General features: G+C 39.4%; 1 protein-coding gene across 3 annotated transcripts in view; it reads left to right on the forward strand.

The window, feature by feature from the left end:
• Nucleotides 1-15204, forward strand: part of TFAP2A (transcription factor AP-2 alpha) — a 20544-nt gene extending 5340 nt beyond the window's left edge. Inside the window, exons 1-7 of one of the 3 annotated variants that reach the window (XM_044667776.1) lie at nt 692-817; nt 2092-2526; nt 5696-5747; nt 8338-8569; nt 10261-10379; nt 12270-12411; nt 14352-15204. In XM_044667776.1, coding sequence (XP_044523711.1) covers nt 791-817; nt 2092-2526; nt 5696-5747; nt 8338-8569; nt 10261-10379; nt 12270-12411; nt 14352-14640 — 1296 coding nt within the window. In that variant the 5' untranslated portion in view covers nt 692-790 and the 3' untranslated portion in view covers nt 14641-15204. Of the gene's footprint in view, nt 1-691; nt 818-1293; nt 1352-2091; nt 2527-5695; nt 5748-8337; nt 8570-10260; nt 10380-12269; nt 12412-14351 lie in introns of those variants that run through there. The other 2 variants (XM_044667768.1, XM_044667759.1) reach the window with 2 other exon arrangements.
• Nucleotides 15205-26455: the final 11251 nt, after the last annotated feature.

The raw sequence follows: 26455 nt of genomic DNA on the forward strand, positions 1-26455 counted from the left end.
TCTCTCTCTCTCTCTCTCTCTCTCTCTCTCTCTCTCTCTCTCTCTCTCTCTTTCCTCTTTCCTCTCCTCTCTCTTCTGTCCCTCTGTCTTCCTCTCTCTCTCTCTTTCTCTTTCACTTTTGCATGTCCTGCAACCTTTTAAAATGTTGCCCCTTCCCTGTGATTCGTCAGACGCCACGGCATGTCCCCCTCTCGCTTGCTCTCTCTTTTTGTCTCTAGCTCTCCCTCTCCCCATCTCTGATTAGATACACTGATTCTTCATTCAATGGACGTCATTTAGAACAGACTCTGCCTTGAGTTGCCTCTTCGCTTCACGCTCGATTTCCAGCCATTCTTCCCTTATTAAGTATTCGTGTAATATTAATAGTCATGAATATCTGCTATTAGGAGTCTCAAGGAAAGCAGTCGATCTCTGTTATTAGAAGCTCAAGTGAAGCAGCCGCTAAGTCAAAGAAGGAGAAAAGAGAGAGAGAAAAGGATTAAGAAACAAGCACATACACACTTTTTTTTTTTTTAAAGAACTTTGAATTATACTATCACTACAGGATAGAGATCGAGTTTTCAACGTCCAATGAAGGGCACCAGCACGAATTGGTTCAAGTTCTGATGGATTATAGTCGTGCTTTTCTTGTTCTCCAGAGTCTCCGGCGTTGTGACTTTGTAGTCATAGTATAGAACTGGGGCTCCTTCGCTTCTCTTTTGTGTTGGGTGTGTGTGTGTATGTGCAGTCGGTCACTTTTCTCTTGATTTTTTTTTTTTTCTGCCCTGAATCGTTAACCCAGACTTCGCAGATGTTAGTACACAGTTTTTCAGCGATGGTGAGTTTTGTTTTGCTTTGGTTGTTGTTTTTTAACCCCTCTCTCCTCGGGAATTCTCTTTAGAATATTAGTGTCGTGGATGTTGTTGGACTTTGGGTTTCACGATCAGGGTTCCAGAAAGGGCATTTTTCACATACACACACGCACACACACACACTCTCTCTCTTTCCTTCTCCCTCTCTCCTTTTCATTTTTCATTTTCCCTTTTTTCCCCTCTTTTCCATCCTTAAGTCTTATGTATTGTCCCTCCCCACTCTCCTTCCCCCCTCCCCCATTTACCTACCTACCGCTTCAAGCCAATGATCAAAAGGCTTGTTCTTGCCATATTCGTCTTCATTTCCCTACGTTTTCACTTGTTACAGAGATGTTTCCAAGAGTCTAGTCTTTATCCTTAGACACTTAAAAACCTATCCTGATGTACTACCGACCATCTGTAGACTTTGCTCCTGTTTCCAAGCATCTGAACTTCATAGGATACTGAATTCCATAGAATCAACCATGTACTGCTATTTTGAGAGATACTCAATTTCGATGGTAAAGCGGAAAACCAGTCATTTCATTTGTCCTTAAAGGGAGAGGGAGTGAGGGGAAAGCTATAAACCAAGATGTACCTCTCTTAAAAATCAGAAATGAATTCATCTTTTCCTTTTACATCGTTTTTCATTTTTTTCCCCCTCGTCTATTATCTACCTACCCAGCTAAAGGAAAGAAGTCGTCTTCACCCCTAGTTAAACGTTTTTTAAACTGGTCATTTAAACTTGGGTTTTCATTACAGCTGGTTTGAGAGATGTTTCTATTTAAATAATCATGAAACGATAATTATATTCTTGTTCCTCTAAATAAATCGAATAGTTAAACAATAAAATGGCTCTAGTTAGATTCCAGGGCAGCAGGAGGAAATGGTTCTGCTGTTTAATATCTAGGACTTTTTATTTTGCTTAAGGGAGGTTTGGTGCGGCATTTGAACTCTCAAATTTAGAAGACACCTTCCTAGCCTTTTCTATGGTAATATCGAGGCGTGCATTCTTCATCCTCTAGTTTATACCAAAATTTCTTTTGAATTTTGAAAATGCCCCTTTCACTGTGGAGGCTTTCCCCCGAAATCAACAAAGTTACAGAGAATCTCAAAACGCTGTTCCGGCGGCTTAGAGAAATCGAGAACTGAGAGCCTGGAAGTTTTATGAGTAGGCTATAACATAACCGATTTACTATAAGCAACTCAGATTTTATATCTGTCCTGTTTTCCCTCCTTTCTTCTTTCTCCCTCTCCCTAGGACCGTCACGATGGCACCAGCAATGGGACTGCCCGGTTACCCCAGTTGGGTACAGTCGGTCAGTCACCTTACACGAGTGCCCCGCCACTCTCCCACACACCCAACGCAGATTTCCAGCCTCCTTACTTCCCCCCTCCTTACCAGCCCATCTACCCCCAGTCTCAAGATCCTTATTCCCACGTTAATGATCCTTATAGCCTGAACCCCCTTCACGCCCAACCTCAGCCACAACACCCAGGCTGGCCGGGACAGAGACAAAGCCAGGAAGCTGGGCTGTTACACACACACCGGGGGTTACCCCATCAGTTATCGGGCTTGGACCCTCGAAGGGATTATCGGCGACATGAGGATCTACTGCACGGACCCCATGGGCTCAGCTCAGGACTAGGAGACATTCCGATCCATTCAATACCTCATGCAATAGAAGATGTACCGGTAAGAAAGATGTCTTCTCTACCCCCTAACTCCCTACCCCTTCCTTAATTAAACGGTAGTTTCCGTGCAAAGTAGAGCCATACTGAAGTGAAGGTTGGGAGGAAGAAGGAATTTATGCCCTCCTCAGTCTCATTCCCTTCAAAGTAGAGAAGAGTTATCTGAGGCTAAATAGAATGGTTGATGTTGTAGCAAAACCATAGTGTTGGTGATTTTTCTCCTTTTTGGTCAAAACTAGGATCCACTTGGAAAACAAAACAAAACAAAAAAGTGTCTGAGAGTTCTCCACCTAGAACAATAGGTTCCTGCTGCTCCCCACAAACAATGCATACATTAACATTTCCACTAACATATAAATAAATCAAATTAGAGTCATCATTAGCAATCTCTCCCTTCCCAATGACAATAAGCTATTAGGATTGGAAGAGTATATAATACTATCACAAGGCCTTGCTTTGGGGATTTCTCACTGTCTTGGGGAAAAAAAACATTAAACAACTGAGAGAGCTCATTAAATGCCCTTCAAAGCTAAACAAAAAAGTGGGTGAAAGTGGCATTCGAAGGAAAACAGTTCTTCCTGGTTACCTACATAGTGGTGAAATTAAAAAGTTGTAAAATACGGGACCATATCCACAAGCTATCATGGTTAAAGCAAAGGATGTGGCAGATCAGACCAGAGGTATATTAAAATGCTGCCTTATCTTTTACTGGGAGTGCTAGTGACCTCATAAATCATTAGCTGGGTTATCAAAGTCTATCAAGACTTGCTATACTTTATATTAAATTGTTTTGAGACTATTGGGGAATCCCTTATTTTATTTCTAATTCAGTTATCAATGTAGTTTTAAATAATTTCTAATTAAGCCTGGCATTAACACATTTGTTATTTACAATGTAAACCAAGCTATTGTTAATTTGAAAATATCTTAAGAAATTTAAACAATCATTGCTACTCTAAATGTGTATTTATGGTTCCCTCCCAACTTCTAGGAAAATAGAATGAGTATGCGAATAATTTTATTAAAGCTGCAAGCAGCTCCTGCAAAACTCACGCTTTTCAGAAGAAATGTTTCTGGATGTGATTTTTGCTAAAATGCTATCCCAAATTACTATATCAAATATTGCAGCAACATGTCCATTGACAATTTAATGATTATAGCCCCATACTGCAAGGCTGATAAGTCAGATAAACTTACCTGCTTTCTTGGTCATTTTTAAACCCTGGGTAAGTTACATATTAAACAATGCAGAAATTTTATTATAGTTTTTATTTGACCAAGCTACCCATTGAAATAATTGTGTTTAGTAGCTTTACATGGCAAACAGACACTTTTTCAAAGTGGGGGGTTGATGTTACCCAGACACGCACACACGGTGTGTGAGTTTACACATACATGTCATATATATGGGTCCCAAAAGATGTTTTGGATACATTCTATAGGTATATATTAATGTATATATAAAAGAAGAAAAGATTCAGGGTGATATTTTGCAGTTTCTTCCTGAAACAAAATAGTCCACAGAGGGAATGCTTTAATTAAATGAGCTTTAAATTTATAAAATTGGGAGTCATAATCATCATGCCCTAAAATAGTCTCTTGAATCCTTTACCTAGACCACTTCTTAGAAATATTCAAATGGCAAAACCATAGTCCATGCTTATGGAATTCCTATGAATTATAATTGCTCTACTTTTTTGAAAATCGAGTAGTAGCTGGAACACATCTGTAATATTGAGGTACTCTGGTGAAAATGGTTGGTAAGGAGAAATTGACAGAGATCAAATAAAAATAAGAAAACCTATCACTCCTCTACCCCTTTTAAAAAAAGTTTATTTTGAAGAAATCTAGGTCAGGAAAGGGATCGGTTTCAGTTTTCCCATTCTTCAACTACTTAATATTTTAAAAAATCAAGTAGATGGTTAAAATTAATCATAAATATCTCAGTGGGATTTTAAACTTAACAATTCTCCCTGTATAGAATATGTCTAGAAATAACACAAATAAAAGTATTATGCCACACTACATTTACTTTATGGGTTTAGGGTGCATGCATAAAGGGATCATATTTCCCCATATAGTTAAAACACAAGAACTGCAGCAGTAGTCATTTCTGAACATTTCTCAATTTAATTATACTTAAATCCAGAAGCACTTTAGGCAAGTTACAAATGAGAGCATTGAGTATAATAAAACCTGTAATAAAGCAACTTAGTACCATCCACCCGGAATCATTGAGATCAGGCACAATTAACAGGAGCATAAATCCAAGACAGAATGGAAAATGTTTGAATCAGTATTATTGTTGGACAAAGACTAGAGAAGGAAGTAATAGTTTTTTAAATGGTAATGCCTGTGTTTGGTAACGATTGCGAAATCTTCTATCTCAGCAGCACTGGTGCTAATTTGTAAACACAGCCAGACATTATATTGCCTGTCAGTTTCTGAATTAGAAAACATGATTTCATTTTACTTTCTAATCACGTTTTGACTTCACCACACAAAAAATCCATTTGTAAAAAAGCCAAACCAAACCTGAGCCTGGACAACAGGAATGTAAGCGTCTTTTATTATCTTTATATTCTTGTTATTCAGTTCAGGCAGAGGGGCCTCGGTAAGTCTTTTTGATTTTCCAAAGGGAAGGTGTGAATATGCGTTAGCTGTTAATCGCACCACCTAAAATGATTCCAAATGATTTTCACCGATTCCTAGTTACTTCCCCGGCTACTTTCCATTGTGTTTTTCTAGCTTTCTAGCAGCTAGAAGCCTAGCTGTAGTTAGTCTGCATACTTGAATCTTAAAATGGGTGGGGGTGGGGGTGGGGGAGAGGAGGAAAGATGATGAGGCGCCAAACTTAAGTGAGATTCAATTTAAGGGTTAAATTGCACTTTGTCAATGATAAAATATCTAGGTTTTATTTCCAAAGATAGAATATATTTAGACGTGGAGTGTTTGTTAGGGGCAGGAAGGTTTGGCCATGAGTCTGCTCTGAAGCCTCTTGATTGAAAAGCTGAAAATTCCAATAAGCCAACATGAGATGTTTATATATAAATGTCATTATATAGCAGGGGAAATTTCATTTCTACAACCTCCCCTCCCCCCACCATCCCCGTACATTCGTTTCCTTTTGTTATGATTATACATTTAAATCCCTCCGTATCCTTTTGTTGCAGCATGTAGAAGACCCCGGTATTAACATCCCAGATCAAACTGTAATTAAGAAAGGTAAGCCATTTCCTTCTGCATTCCGAGCATGTCCTTACAGGCTGGGTACTATTTAAAAGAACTTGCAGATCTTTATTTATTTCTCTCTCTCAAGGATTTCCTAAAGACTTGAAGGGTAGTAAATAGGCAATGGCCAGCAATATTGAAACCATCAGCCTTCTATCTGCTAGTAATGTTTGCAGGATTTACGTTTTGGTTGGTTGGTGTTTTGAACTTTTTGACATATGGCAAATTATTTGTTGATTGTGTAGTGGCATCTCACTTTTTCCAGAGATTTCATAATTCAGTTAATTTCATTAGATGAATGCAACTAAAATCCCAAGGATGTAAAGAAACCAATGATGCAATGGTAGACAAATTTCATACTGAAATAAGGATAATAGTGAAAAATGTCATATGGCTTTCCTCAAACAAAATGGCTTTCCTGTTTTTCAATTTCGTGTCCTATAGTTTAAAGACTTTTAAATAAACCTTCTGTTACTCTGTAAATTAGGTGCAAAGAAGTTTGGTTTTGAGCTTAAATTTTACCTTCTTCCAAAGATTTTAACTAGTTTTAAAAATATGTACTAGATAGAAAGGTGTAAAACAATTTGCTTGAGTTTGTAATTTGCATTTTACTTAGTACAAATAAAGTTGACTGGATTAAATTTATTTGTTATTGCTCTAGGTAGCAATAGTTCTTATGTTCTGTTGGCAGTTAGTTCAGAATTCTTTGCATCACCAGAGGATGATTCTATATAAAACTGTTCTCATTTCTAAACCTAATCAGTACACAGATAGCTAGTTTAAAGTTTCATTTTTGTGTCTGTGAAGCCTTTGTCACGTCAAATTAGATGTGCAAGGGATAAATCTTAAGAGATGCTCTTTCCAAGTCGACATGATAATTGGCTCTTTTATTAGTAATCTCCAGAGTTCGTTTAACTCCTATTGTCTCTATTAGCCTCCCCAGAGCTATTAATGTCACTAGTGATCTATCCAAAACCTAAAGCCCCCCCCATACATTTAGAATATTCGTACTAAAGAACATAACAGAACAGCAATATTATACAGTATGAGCCTACTTACATATGTATATAATTTGATTTCTCCTTGTGGAATTTTAAATACAAAGTATATTGTATTTAAATAGTTTTGAGTATATTTGAATTATTTGCATTGAGAAATGAAACTGGCCAATATACTTTCCACTGTCTTTGAATTTACTCCAACAATAGTTTACAAACGAAGGGTGTGTATGTGTTATATTTTTAAGTAAGAAGAACACAACTTCCCCCCCAATCCCTAGTAAATCTACTTTGTCTGCTGGGTAGTTTAAATTTTCCAAAATAAAACGTTTTGAATGTGTTCTAACGAAGGCTGATTCACCAATATTTCTCTACAAGCCCTCAGATGTACAGGGCCTAAAACTTGGCCACTTAATGTTTAACATTTAAAAAACTGAAACCCAGGAAAGCACCTATTTTATCAAAGAGGAAAGTATAATGGATGTAGAACTGAATATGCCTTTTAGAAGTAGTGCTGTTACTTTTAACTCCAAAGTTCACCTACAGTCCTAGTTTCAGCCCACAGGACTCTCCATCAATTCTCCTAAATCCTCTTTGAACCCTCCCTCCTCAGCTCTAAAAGATCCTGAAAGGATTCCTCCACCCCAAAAGCCCCAGGCTCCTTCAAAACCAAACCAAGCATAACTGCTGATCAGCTGATATGTGTACCCTTCACACACACTTTTCCCTCCAATCCTAAATTAGTGCTTCTGTTTAAATTTTTCTTTTGCTACAAAGTCCTCAACCTTCTCTCCCCACCCCACCCCCCAATTAAAACCCACCAAATGGATTTGGCATTAAGGAGACTGGTTGAAGCTCAGTACAAGAGCTTGGATAGCACCTAGCTCTGCTTGTATGAAGAACTTATATACGACCTAGCCCTGTTTTTTTTTTTTTTTTTTAATGAAAAGCTCATTATTTCACCCAGCTTATATGAAGAGCTTATGTAACCACCTAGCTCCGCTTTTTTTTTTTTTTTTGCATATTTCTGGGATGAGCCCCTGACCGGTCTATTGAGTGACAGTTTAGAGTGAAGGGAACCTGAGATAGTGAGTGAGATGGGGGTGGGGCCGGGGGGGGGGACAAGACCCCCCCAAAATGTTATAAGAGAAACAAGAATGTTCATATAACTTTAAAGATGTTAAGAGAATAGGTAAGCGTTAGAGAAGGGACGAGGGGTCTATGGGAGAGGGAAATAAGGGTTAAAGGTGAGAGGGGAAAGAAGTGAGGGAAGGAGGAAAAAAGGAAGGAAGGGCAGAAAACAGAAAAGAAAGGAGAGAAATGGTGAAAAAACTAAAGGAAATTAAGAAAGCGAAGGGAAAAGGGGAGAAGACGAGAGAAAGAGAAAGGAAGGGTATTATAGGGAAGGTAGAGAGATGAGAGAAAGCAGAAGAGAGAGGTAGAGGTGGGGAGCCAGGGCTAGGGAGGACGCAGGCTCCAGGGCTGCTTGGGGTGGGGGCGGTGAGGATGTGTTCACTCGCCCGTTTTGGGGGAGTCCTGGGTGGCCCTGGCGCCCACCCGCAGCCTCCCCGTATCTGTCTCCGCAGGCCCCGTGTCCCTGTCCAAGTCCAACAGCAACGCCGTCTCCGCCATCCCCATTAACAAGGACAACCTCTTCGGTGGCGTCGTGAACCCCAACGAGGTCTTCTGTTCAGTTCCGGGTCGCCTCTCGCTCCTCAGCTCCACTTCGAAGTACAAGGTCACGGTGGCGGAAGTGCAGCGACGCCTCTCGCCTCCCGAGTGTCTCAACGCGTCGTTGTTGGGCGGAGTGCTTCGGAGGTGAGGCCCGACCCGGCCCAGCCCGGCTTGGCTTAACCTTCGGGAAGCACGCTGCGCCTGCGCCGGAGTGGCGGCGCTTTACCTCCTCCCCACACCCCCTCATTCCCCAACTCCTCCCCTTTTCTCTCCCCGCCCTGGGAAGAAAGAGGCGGGGAGAGGAGGACGGAATGGGGAGGAGGGCGGGGAAAAGCAGATTGCGCCTGCGTCCACCCCCCTCCCTACTCCACCACCGGCCTCGCGCCGGGGCGCTGGTGCGCTGGTCCTGACGCGGGCACGCGCTCTCACTCTAGGTTTCTTCTTTCCCCTTCGCATTAGTCACAGCCACTGGTGCAAATTCGGCTCCTAAAAATCTTTCTGCTGCATGGCCGTTTTCCCTTGGCCCGAGCACGCATGCCTTTTTAACTTCCGATGGGCTTCCCCCACTGGAGTCCACCCCATCTCTTCTCGTCACTCCTAATTCTACCGGAGCTTCCCGGCTCTGAAGTGGTTTCTTATGGACAGTTCTCTAGATTTGTTTTACTACCCCAACAGCCCTTTCCCCGCCTCCAGCTCTACTTGAACCCTGAAATAATTGCTCTCCTGCTGAAGAACCTGAGGGAAATGCTTTCATTTTTTCCCTGCTTTTCTTTCCCCTTCTACCCTTTATAAGAAATAAACCCAGTGACTTTCCAAATCCATTTTAAAAAATGGATAAGCATGGGCCTACAAAACTGAGTTGAGAGCTATATCCTATACCTAAAATATAGACGGCATTGTATTTTCTAACGTTTTAAAACAAGCAGTTAGATAATCAGTCCATCAATTTTTCTCTGCATTTATTTGTTTTTTTTTCTTTTTCTGTTTTATCTGCTTCCAGATACATCATCCTTTCCCTTTCCTTTTTTCTTCCTCCTCTCTTCTCTTTGCCCACCCCTAAATTGGGGACTGTTTACCTAGGGGAGCATAATCTAATCCACACAATTAAAGAGCACTTGGGTAGGGAATAAAATCTGAAATTAATTAATATGGTGATTCATTTAAACAATTTATCTCAACTCGGTTCTGTGCATGATAGTTTATTTAGACATCTATTTAATATTGCCCCACCCACCCATTGTAATGAAATTCTTTAAGGTTCATTTTCTTTTTTCTTTTTTTTTTTTTTTTTTTTGATTTGTAACTAGGCCTGTGACATGCCATGTAAACAGTTGGTGAAATGAATTTCCCATTGGGGCTAGAGCTATGGAAAGAAAAAAAGAATGATGATAACTTTGGCCACTGTGTGAATAACCCTACAGTGGAACTTGCAAAGACAATTTAAAGACTCCACTGGGATTTGGTTAGATCAAATGAGATAATGTATGTAAAGTGTTTCACAAACCTCAAAGCGATATATAAATGTCAGCTATTATATGTTACTACTATTATTATCATAGCAACAAGTAAAACATAATTCCAACTATAAAATTACTTAAAATGTTGGAAGTTGGCTGTTTGGTGGGCATTTGTTTTGTTGCTCTCCTCCTACCCTTTATGGATTTGTAGAATGAATCTCTGAATATATATCATCAAATTTGTTCTTTCAGTGTAATTTCTTATGTGGTTCACTCCTTCACCCTTCTCATTAGGCATCTTTCAAAATAATTTAGGAAGATGTGATGCTTAGCAATAGACACATCATCCTAAATTCTTATTTTGTGTCTCTGAAACAGGGCAAAGTCTAAAAATGGAGGAAGATCTTTAAGAGAAAAATTGGACAAAATAGGATTAAACCTTCCTGCTGGAAGACGTAAGGCAGCCAATGTCACCTTGCTCACATCTCTAGTGGAGGGTAAGTACCTCCACTCCTGGATTAGGTGGAGGTTGCTTTATTTGTCAGGGAAAATATTCTTTTAGTGATGCTTTCTGTTGTATAACTTCATTTCTGAACCAATTTGGTTAGTCCGAAATATTATGTATCTTTTATGTGACAATAAAATGTTGGATAATCTCCTTTACTCTGACCCTCTTCATATCTTCACCACACAATTTCAACTCTTAATCCTCATGTGACCTAAAATAACTTGAAATTTCAGGAACTTCAGACTCTTAAAGTTAGAGTGACTGTCCCCTTTAAAGAACTCAGAAGTAAATCATTTAAGTTATTCTGACATCTGCATTTGAGAAATGCGTGACCATTGCTTCCTGACTTAATATGGGAATCCTTGACCTAAGTCATGATTTAAGACTGTCCTGAAAGCTCAGAATTGCACTCCCTTTTTGGTTCTGGTTTTCTTAACATGCCCCTCTATCACTTCATTGTGCTCTCCCGAAGGGGGGAAAAATAAAAAAATATATATATGAATATATATTTGAACTATTTTAGACTTTTTGTTGATTTAAATATGAAAAGACAAAGGAAATATAGGCACTGTTGAAGTGATCCCCTTAATGTTCATTCTTAAAAAAATAAGAGCAAAAACTTCCTGACACTACCTTATCATAGCTTGGGAGAGCAGATGTTCTTACCATTGACTACATCTCTTTTTGTAGGTTCTAGTTTTCTTAAGTTTGATTATGTTGGAATGAATTTGTAGCTTGCTTTTATTTCCTTTGTGTACTGTTGTAAATGTTTCAAGTTCAAAGGGGGAAAAATTAAAGGTACTTAAATGTCATGCAGATTAAAAATTAACAGTTATATTTAGAGTGATCAAATCTTTTTTACATTTTTTGTAGATTGGAGTGGCAGTGGTCAGAAACAGGGAAATCCTTGTATTTTCAAAGAGATTATAGTTCCATTTATTGGATGTATTTAAGAATATTTATTTTGGAGGCAGGTAACTTTCTTAAAGTTTAAAAGTACAGATTTAGAGAAGTGTAATGACCAAATCCACTAATTTTGTTACAGTAATCCTAACTATTGTCCTATACCATAGGCCTATGTTGTAGTTTACACAATACCCACCACTCTTACCAGTAAGGGGCTGATCTGCAGATAGACTGATAGTGATGCCTAATTTTTAGCCTGAGAGTAAGTGTTAGGGGCTTGAGCCCTGTAACAGTGAGGGAGTTTCTAGAATACTGTTATTGTTTATGATCTGCTCCATTTTATGGAAACAAGCTCCGCTGAGCTGGGCTTTGAAGCTCTAATTGGCGCATGCGTTCTTCCGGAGCTGGAGCTAATGGCAGGAAGCCCTGCAGTAAAAACCAACTGGTTCAGGAAATTAAAACCAAAGATTTGAAAATCAACAAAACAGACAGACTCAGTAGAGTGACCCTAAAATTCTCCTGGTTAATCGTTTGGGGGTGGTGGTGGTGAACAGATGATTAAATACTATCAAGGTAAATTTTAAATGCTTAGTTCTTTTCAGAAAAGCTTCAGGAATAATTATGAATATTATTCTTTAATGTATTTATGGGTATGCTTGTTATAAAAGAAACATTTTTAACAGTGTCAAGGAAACAGTCAATCTAGAAAGAAGGGAGAGAGGGCAGGGATATTTATGACATTTATGTATTTATGCCTTTGTTAGACAATGGGCATTTACTTTAGTCCTAGTGAAGAAAAATAAAATACTTAAAACAACAATTTATTCCAAGTTTTGGGTTTGCCTGGCTTTTTTTTTTTAAAGGGAAAATGGGAAAAGGGAGAATTCAATTATTCCCCTAGTTGTGTATCTGTGTATTGATCCCATATTTCTCTACATCCTCCCACTTCTCTGTCTTTCCTACCTTCTGCCAGGAGAAGCAGTGCACCTAGCCAGGGATTTTGGGTACGTGTGTGAAACTGAATTCCCTGCCAAAGCAGTAGCTGAATTTCTCAACCGACAACATTCCGATCCCAATGAGCAAGTGACAAGAAAAAACATGCTTCTAGCTACAAAGTAAGACATTTCCCTCAGTAGTGTTGGTGTATCTGCATTTGAGAGGAAAAACCTTTTTTTCTTCCCTAATTTAGCCTCCATTCCTTTTCTTGTCAAGTAGCTAAACTATTTTGTAGATTGCCAAAGTACCATCTGTTATATTGGAAAAAGTAAGGTTCAGTTTGCATCCTTTCCCATTCTTTCCTCTCCTTCCTCCAGCCCTTTAGTAGTTTTTCCTTAATGTGGGATTTGATAGTAGATGATTTTATATTTCAGTGGCTATATTGTTTTAAAAGATCAGGACCAAATCCTTAAAGGGGAAATAAGCTTGCCTTTGGACTGATATATATCAGTTTCTGTCTCTCAAGGAGGCATTTTCCAAAGACATGGAGCTCATTCTGGCCCATGAAATACACAAACCAGATGCTGGCCCATTTCAGTCCTGCTCCTTTTCCTAGTCCCAGCCTTTCACCTTCTCCCCAGGCTTGTCTGCCTCCCTTCTGCCTGCTGCCCTCTTTCCTCAACATTTCCTCTACCCTTTTCCCATGATCTCAGATGTTTTAGGCTACAAGGGATTTATGGTAGGGGTTTCAAAATGGCCCAAATAACACCTCCATCAAAATTCAGGCAGGATTTGTTTCTGGCAGGGCTAAATAGGCTTTTCCAGGTGTATGTTACAAAGAAAATGGTTGATATGATGTTTTCTGGAAATTAAAAGGCTTATTTAATTGACCTTAATTAACAATAGAGATGTCACCAAAGGGCACAGAGCCAGAGGGTAGAAGTTGGAGGAAGGTTGCAAAGAAAGCTGGAGTTACTACTAGATGGAGGTTGTGATAGGGGAAAATATGGATAGCCTAAGCCAGTAGATAGCCAGCCCTTTGCATTTATCCTTTATTCATCCTGCTACATCTTTTCCTTGTACCCCCTTCTCTTTCCCTCCTCCCAGTTTCCCATCAGCACATTGAGAAACCTTTGAGATAGAGTTTAAGAGAAAGGGCAAGGTTTTCCTTTCAATTAGGCAGGGAGGGTTTTTTCTCTGCAAGTACTACCAACCTGACTTTTCTGTTTTGAATGTCCCAGTTTGAAACTTTAGTCTCTTTCCTCTCCTTTCACCTTTCAACACATGCACACACATGTATGCTTGTGTACACACCCTCAACCTCACCCACTCTCCCTTTGAAAATATCTCAGCCTTCTTTTTGTAGTTTTTAGGGGGAAAGTAGCATAAGGATAAAATGAACATTGTACTTGTCCTAGATAGGTCATTCTCAACTGTCTTTTCTGTATCCCGTTCTTTCGGTCAGAAAAAAAATGAACAAGAAACAAACCTAAAGTATTAGCTTTCTTGCAAAGTTCAACTCACTGAAGGGGACTCCACAAAGGGTAGAAGATTTAACCCAGAAACCCATGGTGGGCCAAGTGTCTATAGGGGGAACTGTATACCCCAGTGGGGATATACTATCTTGTTTTTGACTGTGAGGCCAGATAGGTAGATTATATTGAAAGATATTTTTCTATTGCTGATCATTCCCCTCTTCTTTGGCCTCCTTCCAGGAGTATGTATGAACATATGTGCCTATGAGTGTCCAAGATGTATGTCTGAGGCATGAAAGTATGAGGGGGGGAAATGGTCAATGCAGGTTTTTGTGAGAGGAAGGTGAAGAGTGGGGTGAATAATTTAGGTGAAGTGGGAGATATTTGCCTGTATAGGGCCCTTGAGAACTGCACGAAAGTACTGCCAAGGTCTTTAAATGGCCAGTAGAAAATATGAATTACTATAATCTACATGTCCGCATGTTTGGCCTTGTGGCAGGGAAACCCAGTTCTGTGTTCCAGGTGGTTATATAATCTAGCAGGGAGAAAAGTTCCCCCTCTTGCTGCTGCTGACAGCAATGGTTCATTTCTCTTTCTCTCCCTCTCTCTTTCTCCCCCCTCTCTCTGCTCCACTTGTGCTTCAGACAGATCTGTAAAGAGTTCACCGACCTGCTGGCTCAGGACCGATCTCCCCTGGGGAACTCAAGGCCCAATCCTATCTTAGAGCCAGGCATTCAGAGCTGCCTGACCCACTTCAACCTCATCTCTCATGGCTTCGGCAGCCCGGCAGTGTGCGCAGCAGTCACTGCCCTGCAGAACTATCTCACCGAGGCACTCAAGGCCATGGACAAAATGTACCTCAGCAACAATCCCAACAGCCACACAGACAACAGCGCCAAAAGTGGTGACAAAGAGGAGAAACACCGAAAGTGAGGATTTCCTTCCTTCCCTCTCCTCAGCTCCACACTGCTTCATCTTTTCACCTCTTCCCATTTCCTTTCTCTTCTGCACCCATCCTCTCCTTCATCACCCACCACCACCATCACCTGGCGGGCTACAGCTCTGGAATCAGCGATCAACTGCTGCCCACTCTGTTCTCTGAGTCTGCAGGAATGCTCTCCTCTTCTGTCTACCAGCCCTGACTCATAGTCCCTCTCTGCCTCCTCCCCCTTCATCATCAACACTCCCTCGACCCCGTTTGGAGCCTAAGAGAACAGAACAGGCGGTGGAGCCAGCAAAGAAAAGTTCTGTCTGAGTTTGTGAACTTTTTTTTTAAGTAAACCAACAGAAAAAAAATAAATAAAAAGAAAGAACTTTTTTTCTAAAAAAAAAAAGAACTGTTAAAAAATTAAAAAAAAAAAATTCTATGAGCTTCATGGGACTGAATCACCACCTCCCCTTACATTACTTCAGTTAAGATTGTAGCCATATTAAAAAAAAAGGCAAAAAGGATAATGACATTTTTATCAGTATTGTGAATAAACTTGAACACAAAATCCATGCAGTTCCATGTCATGTCTTCAGTTATAGAACTTCTTCCTCTCCAAGGTAAAGCGACCAACTTGAACGTTTTATGACAACACAATTTGCAGTTACTCTATAAGGGAATCAGTGTTCATGTCTGTATATATTTATTTATGTGTAATTTAATGGGAATTGTAAATATGGTGAGTCTGTTTTAAACCTTTTTTATTTATCTGGTGATTTCGTTTACCTCTTGTTTAGTGGGGTTTAAATCTTCCCTCTTAGTTCTTCATGTGGCTCATGGTACTTATTTAGAAATCCAAGGTTTGGGGGATTATTTTTTTTTTCTGGGATTCATGATTTTTGACCTGTTGTAGCATGTTAAGGCGACAATGAAGCAGCTGAACAAATTTTTTTTAAAAGAGAGAAATAAAATGGATTTTAAAAATATAATTAGTATTACATTTACATTCATTGAAGTCTAAGAAAAAGTGATATTGGATCCTGGAAAGATTTTTAAACATAAGCAGTTTTACAAACATTACGTATCATGGAGATGGGATGGAGGGGATGGGACTTAGGGAAAAAAAAGTTTTATTTTTCTCCACTGTCTTCCCTTAAAAGCATCATCAGAGCAATAAAGGAATATTGTCTTTAGTCCAAGGTTAGGGATTCCCACCCACCCCCCTATTTTTTGTTCAAAGAACTTCAAACATTTGGGACCACCTGGTATCCTGTATTTCCACTGGCCATATTGGAAGCAGTTCTAGTTGTATTGTATTGAGTTGTGCTGGCAGTAGTTTCCATGCCTGTCAATGTATCATAGTCCTTTGTTGCCCAGATAAATAAATATTTGATACGCTTTATGTCGATTTTTTTTATTCAGTGGCTGTCTTTACCCAGGCGTATTTTTGTTCTTGGCAGTATTTTTTATTCAGTATGGTTACAGTAATTGAGTTTAACTCTCCCTTGACAATTGCTCCTTGCAATAAGCAGCTGAACCCATTGTTTCCCTCAAGTATAATAAAAACTTACTTTCAACTTGGAGTTCAGAGCAGGGTATCATTTAGATATTCCACTGAGTCTGTATTCAGACAAATGACACAATAAAACACAATGTATTCTTTTGGATAAAAAATTGTCTCTACTGCTAAAGGAATGGCATACCATCTTTTCCTTAATCAAAACAGAATTTTATTTTAAAAAAAGAAAATAAAGTTTTATTTATGTTGATCCTCTAGGTTTTCATTTGTGTTTTAAAACAAAAATATGAATCTTTCGTAGGGGAATAATAATCTGGTTCATTTGTACCAGAATTATATGCTTCCTGTTGAAAAGAAGTTCAAATGAACTAAAACTAATCTTGGAAAAGAAACAGAACTGTGATACAAATGTATGGGTAGCAGTGGGATGGAAAGAATATTCATTCAAATTCATTTTCATATTTATAGATATACTGTGTTTAAAAAGCTTTGGCAGGAATACAGGAAGCTGGAAAAATAGACAAATCATCAGAATCTTTTTTCTAATTGCTCCTTTACTTCCTCTATCCTAGCTGAAGGAACTTCTAAAAAATAGAAATATGCTGAAGTGAATGCAAAAACAAAACAAAGTCCCAATATGTGTATATGCATATTGCTTATGACAGTCCATGAAAACACTGGGGGGGGGTGTTGTTTGGACCCTATATATTAGTATTTGTTTGAAAATAAGGATTACTAATTCAGAGATTATGCTAGTTAATTTTAAAAGCCTCTTTGCTTTGTAAGCAAGGTGGATGTTTTTGTGTTTTCCAAGCAGAAAATGGAAGAGGTTAACTAAGGTATATAGGAAAACTACAGGGAGAATTAACATTTGTTCATATATTTTGATGTTTGGTAGGGCTGGTGAGGCAAAGTATTAGATAAAGTCCAATATGTTTCATTTTGCTTTGGTAATCTACTTAGGGAAGGCAGTGTAAAATCAATCTCGTCAAGCAGAAGAGAGTTGGTGGAGTCTAAATTCTATTTTCAAAAGCAAGCCAGTTCATAACAATGGCGGATTTTTCCTAATACAAATTGAAAGTGGATCCTCTGAATGCAAAGCTGCAATTGTTTTTAAAACGGTTATTTATTATTTCCTAGAGAGACTGGTTAACTGTAAAGTAGATGTAACAAAATAATGAGGTGAATGAACCCTAACTGTACATATTCTTGACATAAATGAAATGCACAGTGCTGTAGCAGGTGAAATGAAGCATTGTCTATCAGGGCTGTTTTTCTTGGCTGCATCTCAGATTGTGTGGGGGATCCTAACCTCAGGCACAATAGCATTCATAAACAGCAATACATTGCTGCTCTTTCTACAACAACACATAAATACTCATTTTTAAATGGAAACAATCTTATTAAATACCATTCATTCATATCTGGATTTACAGATGCTTGTTACTTTTGAAATCCTGTACCCAATATAATCCTTGCATCCTGAGCAAGAGAAAAAGGAAGTGTTGTGTTAGAACATTACAAGGTCATAATAAACAATGCTTTCAAAATGTATAGAATTAGTTCATTTTATTATACAGTGGAGCATTTGAAGGATCATGGTTCTTGCAGTTTTCCCCAAGCAAAACCAGAAAGGAAGCTACATAGCATTTTGGAGGGGAGAAGGCTGGGGGAGGGAGGTTATTATTCAAAGGAAAAAAAAGGATTTTATAGGTCTAGTGGAAACTATTTGGCTATGGAATTCTCTGCTGTTACCAACCTGCAGCTTCTAAAACATGTGATGACTGCCCTTTCAGGTTCCAGATTTATCTTTGAATGCATCAGTCATCACCATTGTTATTCTAGGTTAGCTTGTCATTTAGTAAGAACATTTACTCTTTTAGATTATCTCAAATTAGGAAAAATAGCTGAATGTTAAAGTGCAGACCCCTCTTGCTGGTTTATGCTAATTTCAACACCTGATTTAAATCAAACCACAATGCTCCTTCAAGGTTTATAGTCATCTCCCCTCCAAAAAACTTTAAAAATCACAATCTAACCCCTCCCCCCAAAATCGAATATTAATATAATTTGAGATTTAACTGGTGGAACAGCCATCAGGACAGCAATGCCCCGCAGCTGAAATAATATTTAAAATAGAAAGGATTTGACATTTGAGAAGTCAGTGGCTTGAAATACCCAGTTGTACTTAGCTAATTCAGTCCTTAACCTCTGGTTTCAAATAAATCAATTACAGTCGATTCCATTTCAGTTCAGAAGTGCACGGGGTTTTAGTTAATTGAATACATTTTATTCACTTGCTAGGAATATTCATTTATCAAAATTCTAAATTTATTATACATTTCTTTATAAGTCAAGATATATTAGACTCTATAATCACATCAAATTCTTCTTGGTTTACACAAATCCTGCTTAAAATTTGAATTTCATAATGATGTATAAAACATTTCCCCCAATTCCCCATTACCCCACTTCAACCAAAACTAAATTCATCACAGTAGTATGTCAGATTTCATGCCCAGGAAGTATAACAAAGATAAGATACTCTCCTTCTTCCACAAAGAAATTACATGTAGTCTATCCTCATTGTGTCAAGTTAAAATAGGTTAGGAACAAAGCTGGAATAACCAAGTTTTAAAAAAGTGTAGACCTGAAATAAAAATTGTACATGGTTTCCATTATGGCCTAACTTTCCTCCATCTGACAGGTATGATAGCATTTTGTGGTCTTAAAGTGACAGGACCCTCTTCATAGATGGTAGTGTTTTTTCCCTTCTTTCTTTTTTTTTTCTTCCTTTTAAAAAATTTTTAGGTCAAATGTTTGAATATATATCTAATTGTTAACCGAAACCAGTGTAGTTGAACATGCCAAAATGAAGTTGTACTTTAAACAGATATTGATGTATGCAGTGTTTTATATTTATTGTTTGCAGCATCCCGCTGGCAGCAGCTTACTGTTTGGAAAGGAAAGGGGTTAATTAGCGTCATTATCAATCACTAATGCTTGCCTAACGTGTCCAAAGAATAATCAAGTTAGAGGACGGCATGAAGCCAACATCTGCTTCATCCCAGTTAAAGATCTCATCCTATGCCACTCTGTTATTGGGGTGGGGGAGCTGGATGAGGATGAGGTCCTTTCTACATTTTGAGCAAAGTCAGGGAATTACAAATAGGGTCACATCTAGCAAGGAGTGTGTAATATAAATAGCACGTGTTTTTTTTTTAATTTTCTTAGTTACAGGTATAGACATAGAGGTGATATTGAGGAAGGATTAATGAAATTTGTTCTTTATCTATTTGGTTATCCAAGTCTGGTGTTAGAAGTTAAAAACACAGTCCTTTATCCCTTTGTCTCTGTAGGTTAGTTAAATTAATTCTAAAATTGAGGTGGGAGGGAGAAGATGCTTGCTCTCAATATCTATCACCATAGGAAAAATCTAACCCAACCCAAAATATTACTCAACAGCTTTCATCAAACAAATAAAAATGAAGAGAAAAGATATGGTAGTAATATTTCATCTAATTCCTGTCTGGATTATTTTTCATTGGGCTGTTTTTCTTTTTTGTCTTTGTATCACCTGAACCTAGCATGGTGCCATGCCCACAGTAGGTAATAAATAAATACTTGTTGAGTTTTATTCAATTAGGCTTTGGAATATGTTCTTTTTCTCATTAAGTAAATCATGTTAAGAAGTCAGACTTCTTATAACTTCAATTATTGTCACTGATGAACCTGAGGGCCCTTGCTTAACAGTTGTTCACTCTTTTCATTTGTTGCTGTTATTGCCATTACTGATAATTTTGACATTGCTATGGCTAATGATGGGGCAGTGATGGTGAGAAATTTTGACATTATTGATAGAAATAGCTAATTTTTTTTTAATGGGAAAGCTAACTGACATCTGGAATGGAAGTCCATTTCTAGGCTCAGATTTTCTGGCCATGTTATTTTGTTTTAGTTTTTTAAACTTGGTATGAAATAGTTCTCTTTGACATGTTCACAAATAAAGGTACTGGTTTCTGATTCTTCTTCCTCCTCTCCCTCCTATGCCTCCTTTTCTTCTTTGCCAAGATCCTACTTGGAATCTTTTGTATTTATAAAATTTTCACCAGGGATAGTGAAAATTTATAGTCAACCTGTTTAAGTAAATTGCATTTAGTTTCCAAATATTTTAACCTGTATGTACATAAGGAGTACATGTTGGGGGTAGGATTTAACAATAGTTGAAGAGGAAAGCAAAACAGCCATTTTTTTAGAAAGGTGAGTTGCACATTTGTACCTGACCTTCCTTAGTTAAAAAAAAAAAGTTTGCTCTGCATCATTCTTTGAAAGAATGAGGGGAGAGAAAGATTAGGAGATTCAATTTGTAGGTTACAAAAAAAAATTAAACTCATACAGTTAAACAGTATCTTTTATCTGCTCTGCTCCCCCTCCTCCATTTTTGAAGCAGTGCAGAAGAGTTTTGTTTTGGGGATCTAGAGGCAACGTATTTCTTAAATAGAGATAAAGAAGTCTTAGCAGATTTCAGAGGAGAAATATCTATTAGTTACAGGTAAAAGAGGAAGGTAAGAATAGAATTCCTAACCTAAAGAAAGCATGACCTTTCCACAGAGGATACACAGGGCAGAGATTTTTACTTAAGAGTACTACAAAACATGACATTCTTTAGGTAACTTCATCATAATTAACTTCACCTTGCTCCTCACATCGGATTTCAAAGCAGGTGCAGGGCCAAAAAAGTTAGCATGATCTTTCAGGGTGAGTGGTTTCTCTCAGGGAATAAGCATCACAACGAGCTATTTCTAGCAACAATTCTAACCACAGTCCTTCCTGGTTACTGTATAGTTCTCAGCATTAGTTGTTAGTGTATTGCAGTGCTTGCCCTTGCTAATCATGCTCTATGAAGCTGTTGGAATCATCACAATTGTTGAGTTTTAAAAGGAAACCTGTTTATAATCCTCTGTACTTGGAGAAGGAATTCACAGTTACCTCCAGGGTGTTTTTTCCCCTGTCACCCAGGTCCTTTTGCCGCTGCTCCAGAGATGTGCAAGGCTATTTATCCAAACTAAATTAAATCCATGCATCTCAAAAGGAAAAAAAAATATTTTATTGGGCATTAGGTTTAAAGCGAGCATCATATTTTATTTGGAGCTGTCAATTAAAAAAAACCATTTAAGAAATTCCCCAGTCTCTCCCTCCACCCCAAAAATCTGGGATGTGCTTTTGTCAGACGAAAAGAGCTTTTTGCGGGGGGGGGGGGCGCGAAAGGGGGGCGGTGGTGAAGATAAATTCCCTTATCCTGTAAAACGCAACAGAACAAAGCCGAGAGGTCCGCCTCCCCCACCCCACCCCACCCCACCCCGGGCTGCCCCAGAAACCTACCCGCCCTCCTCACTAAATTCCTAGAAATGAAACCTGCTGCGTGACGCCTCCAGCTTGGGGAGGAATTCGCAACTTGATTTTGATGGTCAACCTCGGGGCAGGCAGTTTGAGGGGCAAAGACCCTGGTTCCGCCCCCTCGGCAGGGTTCGCCAAGGGCTAAGAGGCTGGCAGGTGAAGAGCCTGGCTCCCGGGAGGAAAAACATTAACAGGAGAGGTGGGAGAGGAGGGAGGAGATCTGGAGCAGTGACCACAGCCCTCGCTCCAATGTTAGGCCCAATTAAGCTGCAGTAAAACATTCGCGAACAGGTTCTAAACTTTCCTTCTCTCTCCCGGGCTCAGGCTCACTAGCCTCGGGGAGGGTGCTGCTAGCAGAAAAGCTCAAAGCTAGGGTTTTCGGAGTATTTCCTAGGCAAAGGCATTTTAATTCGCCATGGGGATGGGGAGGGGCGTGTAGGACTCGGTTATACAAGGTTTTATTTTATCGAAATTCATCGTGAAGTTTCAATATTTTTCTCTCTTTCTGTCACAGGTCTCTACACAGATCCTCTTGGATTACGTTCCATCTCTCTCTTCTCCTTACTTTTCGCCCTAAGGATCAGCACCCCACCCTAACCCCCAGCTGCCTGCGCACCCCAGCCTCTGGGGTAACGTTTTCTCTCTAGGAGTGGTACCCAACCCAGTAGGATTTTGGCCTTGCTTCTTTAGCAGAGAATTTCCAGGGCTCTATTGATCATTATCTAATTGTATCTTTTAAAAGTAATTACACACTTGTTTTATTGCATCAGTTGGGTTGACCTACCATTGCTCATTCTACTGAATATTGGGAGTTCAAACTATATTACGGGCCTTGAAAGTTTCATGGGGTAGAAGAGTATTTATTTTGTACTCTTTCTGTCCCAATACAAAAATATCGATCTCCCATTAGAATCGTCCTGGGCTGAGATCCCGGGATGTTTATTTGCACTCTGTGGCAATTCCAGTCCCATTTGCACTTCTGGTCTTCCCTTCCCCCCTTCCTCCTCCTCCTCCTCTTCCCTGCCCCCTCCTCTCCCTCTCCCTCTTTCTCTTTGTAAAATTTCGTTTAGACTTTTTCTGGGGGAAAGGAGGGCCGGGGAGGGGGTGGAGGGAGAGGGAGGGAGCTGATTCTCCTATAGTTGATATTCCAGGTTCAGCCTCTTTCCCCGCTCTCATTCTCTAAGCTCAGCCGGGGGGAAGTGTCGCCCCGGGCCAAACATATGCTTCTTTCCATCGCGCTAATCCACCTTCAGCGTGGAGGAATAATTGCTCGAGTGTCCATGGATTCTCGGTGCTTTGTCCTTCGCTGGCTCCCATCAGCCCTGGCACACGCCATTTCAATCAAATCTTTTCAGAATACCGTCTTCTTTTATCAAATCCCAGCCCCTGCAAACGACGGGAACATTTAACAAAACCCCCTCGGTGTTCCACCAGCCTCCCCCGGCTCTGGGCAGACAGGCGTAGTGGCTGAAACTGGAAGACACGAATATTGCAACAACTTTTCTTTGAGTTAGGCTCTAGAGATGTGGCTCAGTAAACAACGGTGAACCAAAACAACGATACAGAAACGAGTCTTTTTCCAAGCTCCAAGTGTCAGGTGTATTGGGAATAAAGGGTCAGAGGTCACTCTTTAACAGAAAACATGTTCCATCCCAGTTTTTTTTTTTTCTTTTATAGCCCAGAAATAAGTTGCATCCACAGAACGCTCGGGTAGCCAAATGGTGATTAGGCTGGGAAGTCAGGAAAGCATATCGAGAAGACACACAGAAGTACATTTTGTTAAGAATATTGATGGTTTCACTTAACCTTTCCTCTTTTTTGGGGGGGGGGGGTAGGTTTGGGGAGGAGGGCAGAAACTCATTAAAGGAATCTGGAGAGTTAGTTTACTTCCTAAATTTACATCTCCAGATTTAGCAGATCTCCGATGCCAACTGACTTCAAAGTGACAGGTATAAATAAAAGTTGAGTCTTGAGACCCTCACTACCTCCTGCTTGTTCCATTGCCACACATGAAAGTGCTGAATTCTATTGATTTAATATTTTTGACAGATTCCACAAATTTATCCTCAAGATCTGAAAAAAAAAAATCCAAACTACTATCAAGGAAAGAAGCAAGTGTTGAAGGAAAGAAGGAAGGAAGGAGGGGAGTCAGGCTAGAGGAAAGACCTTTAGAAGAAGATATAGGGAAAACAGTTGATGTTGTAAGAAAATAATGAAGCCAAATGAAAAAGAGGAAGCTTGAGGTTCAGTTTTGTGTAGCAATTATTATGCAAATACTTAGGAACATAGGAGATTGTAGTTCCATTAAAGAAACGAGGCTTACAGCTTGTTTATAAAATGAAAACGTCAGTAGCGTGAACAGGTTTCCTAAAATATCTGAATAACCCTATCTAGAGACCTATTTCAGTGACTTAGGCAGTTTTAGTTCTGCAACAACCTTATTTCATGGTGATCAACGGGGAGAATGGATATGTAAATGAAAACTTCCATGCTTTGAATGGTATAATAATGCACCACTCCTTTTATGGTATTACACTATATAGCACTTTTCAGTAATTTATCCTAACTTCCCAAATACGCAGCTTGGTAGGTAGGATTTGTGGTCAGCATTAGAATGGCAAGCATCATATTCAGTTTCCCCTTCCTGGATGCACAAATCCTTTAACAGTCAGAGGCCTTGATAAAATTCTAGGGTCAGACTCAATCATTGAGGGCTCGAGGATTAACAGAAATGAATGTGTCAAATGAACTGTTAATGTTGAGGTCCAGGTGTTTATTTTAAGTCAAACCACCACGACCACAGTTTTAATACTCGATTAAAAAGAGTTCCCCTTAATGGTCTCTAAAATATTCTGTTCTCAAGATGGTAAAACTCATTGGAAAAAAATTGATCTGTTCCTTTTTCATCTTGGGAATGGTGATGGAAGCACATATTTCTTGACTCTCTGCTGCAGCTTAATTTCTTGGGAGGTAAAAAAACAACAAACTTCCTTCTAGTTTGGAAAGCTGGCAAAGTTCAGTACCCAAAATTTTCTTGCCTCTTAATTTTGGTAGGCAAGAGGGCCAAAGAGGCTCTATTTTTCTGAAATCGAAGGAATAAAAGAAAGATATAGAAGAACAATTACATCTCCCTTACACTATCCCCAATAAAATTTGGAGAGAGATGATGAAGAACCTCAAAGGAAGCCACCAATATTTGGCAGCGGGAAGCCTTTTAGGAAGTACAAACCCTTACACTGTTGAAGGGGTATTGTGAACCCATGAAAAACTGCATTTCCTTTTAATGCTTTGGAAGCGATGTGTGCATAAAGGGCAGATTCAATAAATATGATTACCACCCCAGCAAGAGTAAGAAACCAAGGAAATGAGTTAAAATTAAAGGACTTGTTATCACAGTTTCTTGGGACTTCATAAAAACTCCTATAAGAAACTGGCAGTAATTACTCTGCAAAATGAATAGCTCAAGCAGAAGAGGATGGCGGAGATTCCTGCAGGTTTTTCCCCAAGCCCAGAAAAATAACAGCTTTTCAGATCATCCTAATGCAGGGGGGGGTGAATTGTTTCTTCTTACTGGAGTCACTCTGGTTTTGTAGTAGGGTAAGAAAGCATTGGATTTGGCATCAAAATCTATCTCTGTGATCTTGGGCAAATCATATCACTTCTCAGTCTGTTTCCTCACCTGTAAAATTAGTGGGCTGAACTAAATGATCTCTGAGGTTTCTTCCAGCTATAAAACCCAGGATCCTATCCTGTGACCTACCATCACCATTAAACTGAAGAGAGAAGTACTATAAACAAAAGAATATCGGATTCATTTCATACTGAGGATCGCAGGTTCTTTAGAAGCACTAGGAAAATGGGGCAAAAGAAAATACAATTCTGGAAAAGGAGAAAGTTTAATCATTTGGTAGAAATATGCGGCATGATCACTGAAAGTTTTGGCTTTCTTGTCTTTTTGTTTTTTTGTGAGAGAGAAATGCAACTCCAGCTCCCTCAGAGCAGAGTCTCCATATCACACATAGGTGTTGCTCTAGTCAAGGAAGGCTCAAGTTGATGAAACTTACTAAGAACAGATCTCTCTTTAGAAAGAAATTGGAAACAGAGGAAGTGAAGGGCTCCTTGATTGGCAGTGACACCTCAATTCTCTAAGGTGAGGGAAGAAGCTCCTGCTTTCCTCAGGGTGATATGGTCTGGAGGCAGTAGCATACATTCCCCATGTGTGCTTCTGAGAGAATCATGAAATGAAGTCCATTGGTATGCCCAAGGTGACAGCTGTATTTGACTGCTGGATTGCCAATGGTGAGATGCCTCACAGAATTTGAGGCCTGGAAGGCACATCCATATAAACTTACAGCTCTTTTCTCCCAGACCTCCCACCTCCATTTGCCGTTAGGGAAAACTCTTTCTTTGCCCCTACTCCTAAAAGTAGTTACCTCCTCATCAGCATATTAAATGCCACACTGACTACAAGACTCTACTTAGCTACTACTTAGAAGCCTCCAGCTAAAGGGCAGCAAGTTTAAGAGAAAGGTACTTCCTGGAAGCAAAAATGGAAAAGATGGAGATGGGAAGAAGGAAACAAATTTCAAAGAAATATTTTACATTTTCACCCCTTCCTCATATTCCCGGATGAGTATTTGGACTGAAGTTTGTCTTTCTTTGTATTGTTCTCCTTTGCTGAGAAAGCTGCCTAAGAACCTTCCGCTAGGTTTAGATTTAACCACAATGCTCACCGAAACTGGCTTATGAGAACCAGATTCTGAGAGCCCTGTCTTCTGGCAACAATTAGTCTGCCTTTTCTTTGACAAAATTCTTTGTAATACCATTCAGAAAAGGAAGGGGGGTGAGTTTTGGGGAGAGAGGAGGAGGAAGCAGGGTTGAAGGTGGTAGTGTTAGAGAAGACC

Source organism: Gracilinanus agilis, chromosome 1 (genome assembly GCF_016433145.1).
Source record: "Gracilinanus agilis isolate LMUSP501 chromosome 1, AgileGrace, whole genome shotgun sequence".
In the NCBI taxonomy this organism is placed as follows: domain Eukaryota; kingdom Metazoa; phylum Chordata; class Mammalia; order Didelphimorphia; family Didelphidae; genus Gracilinanus; species Gracilinanus agilis.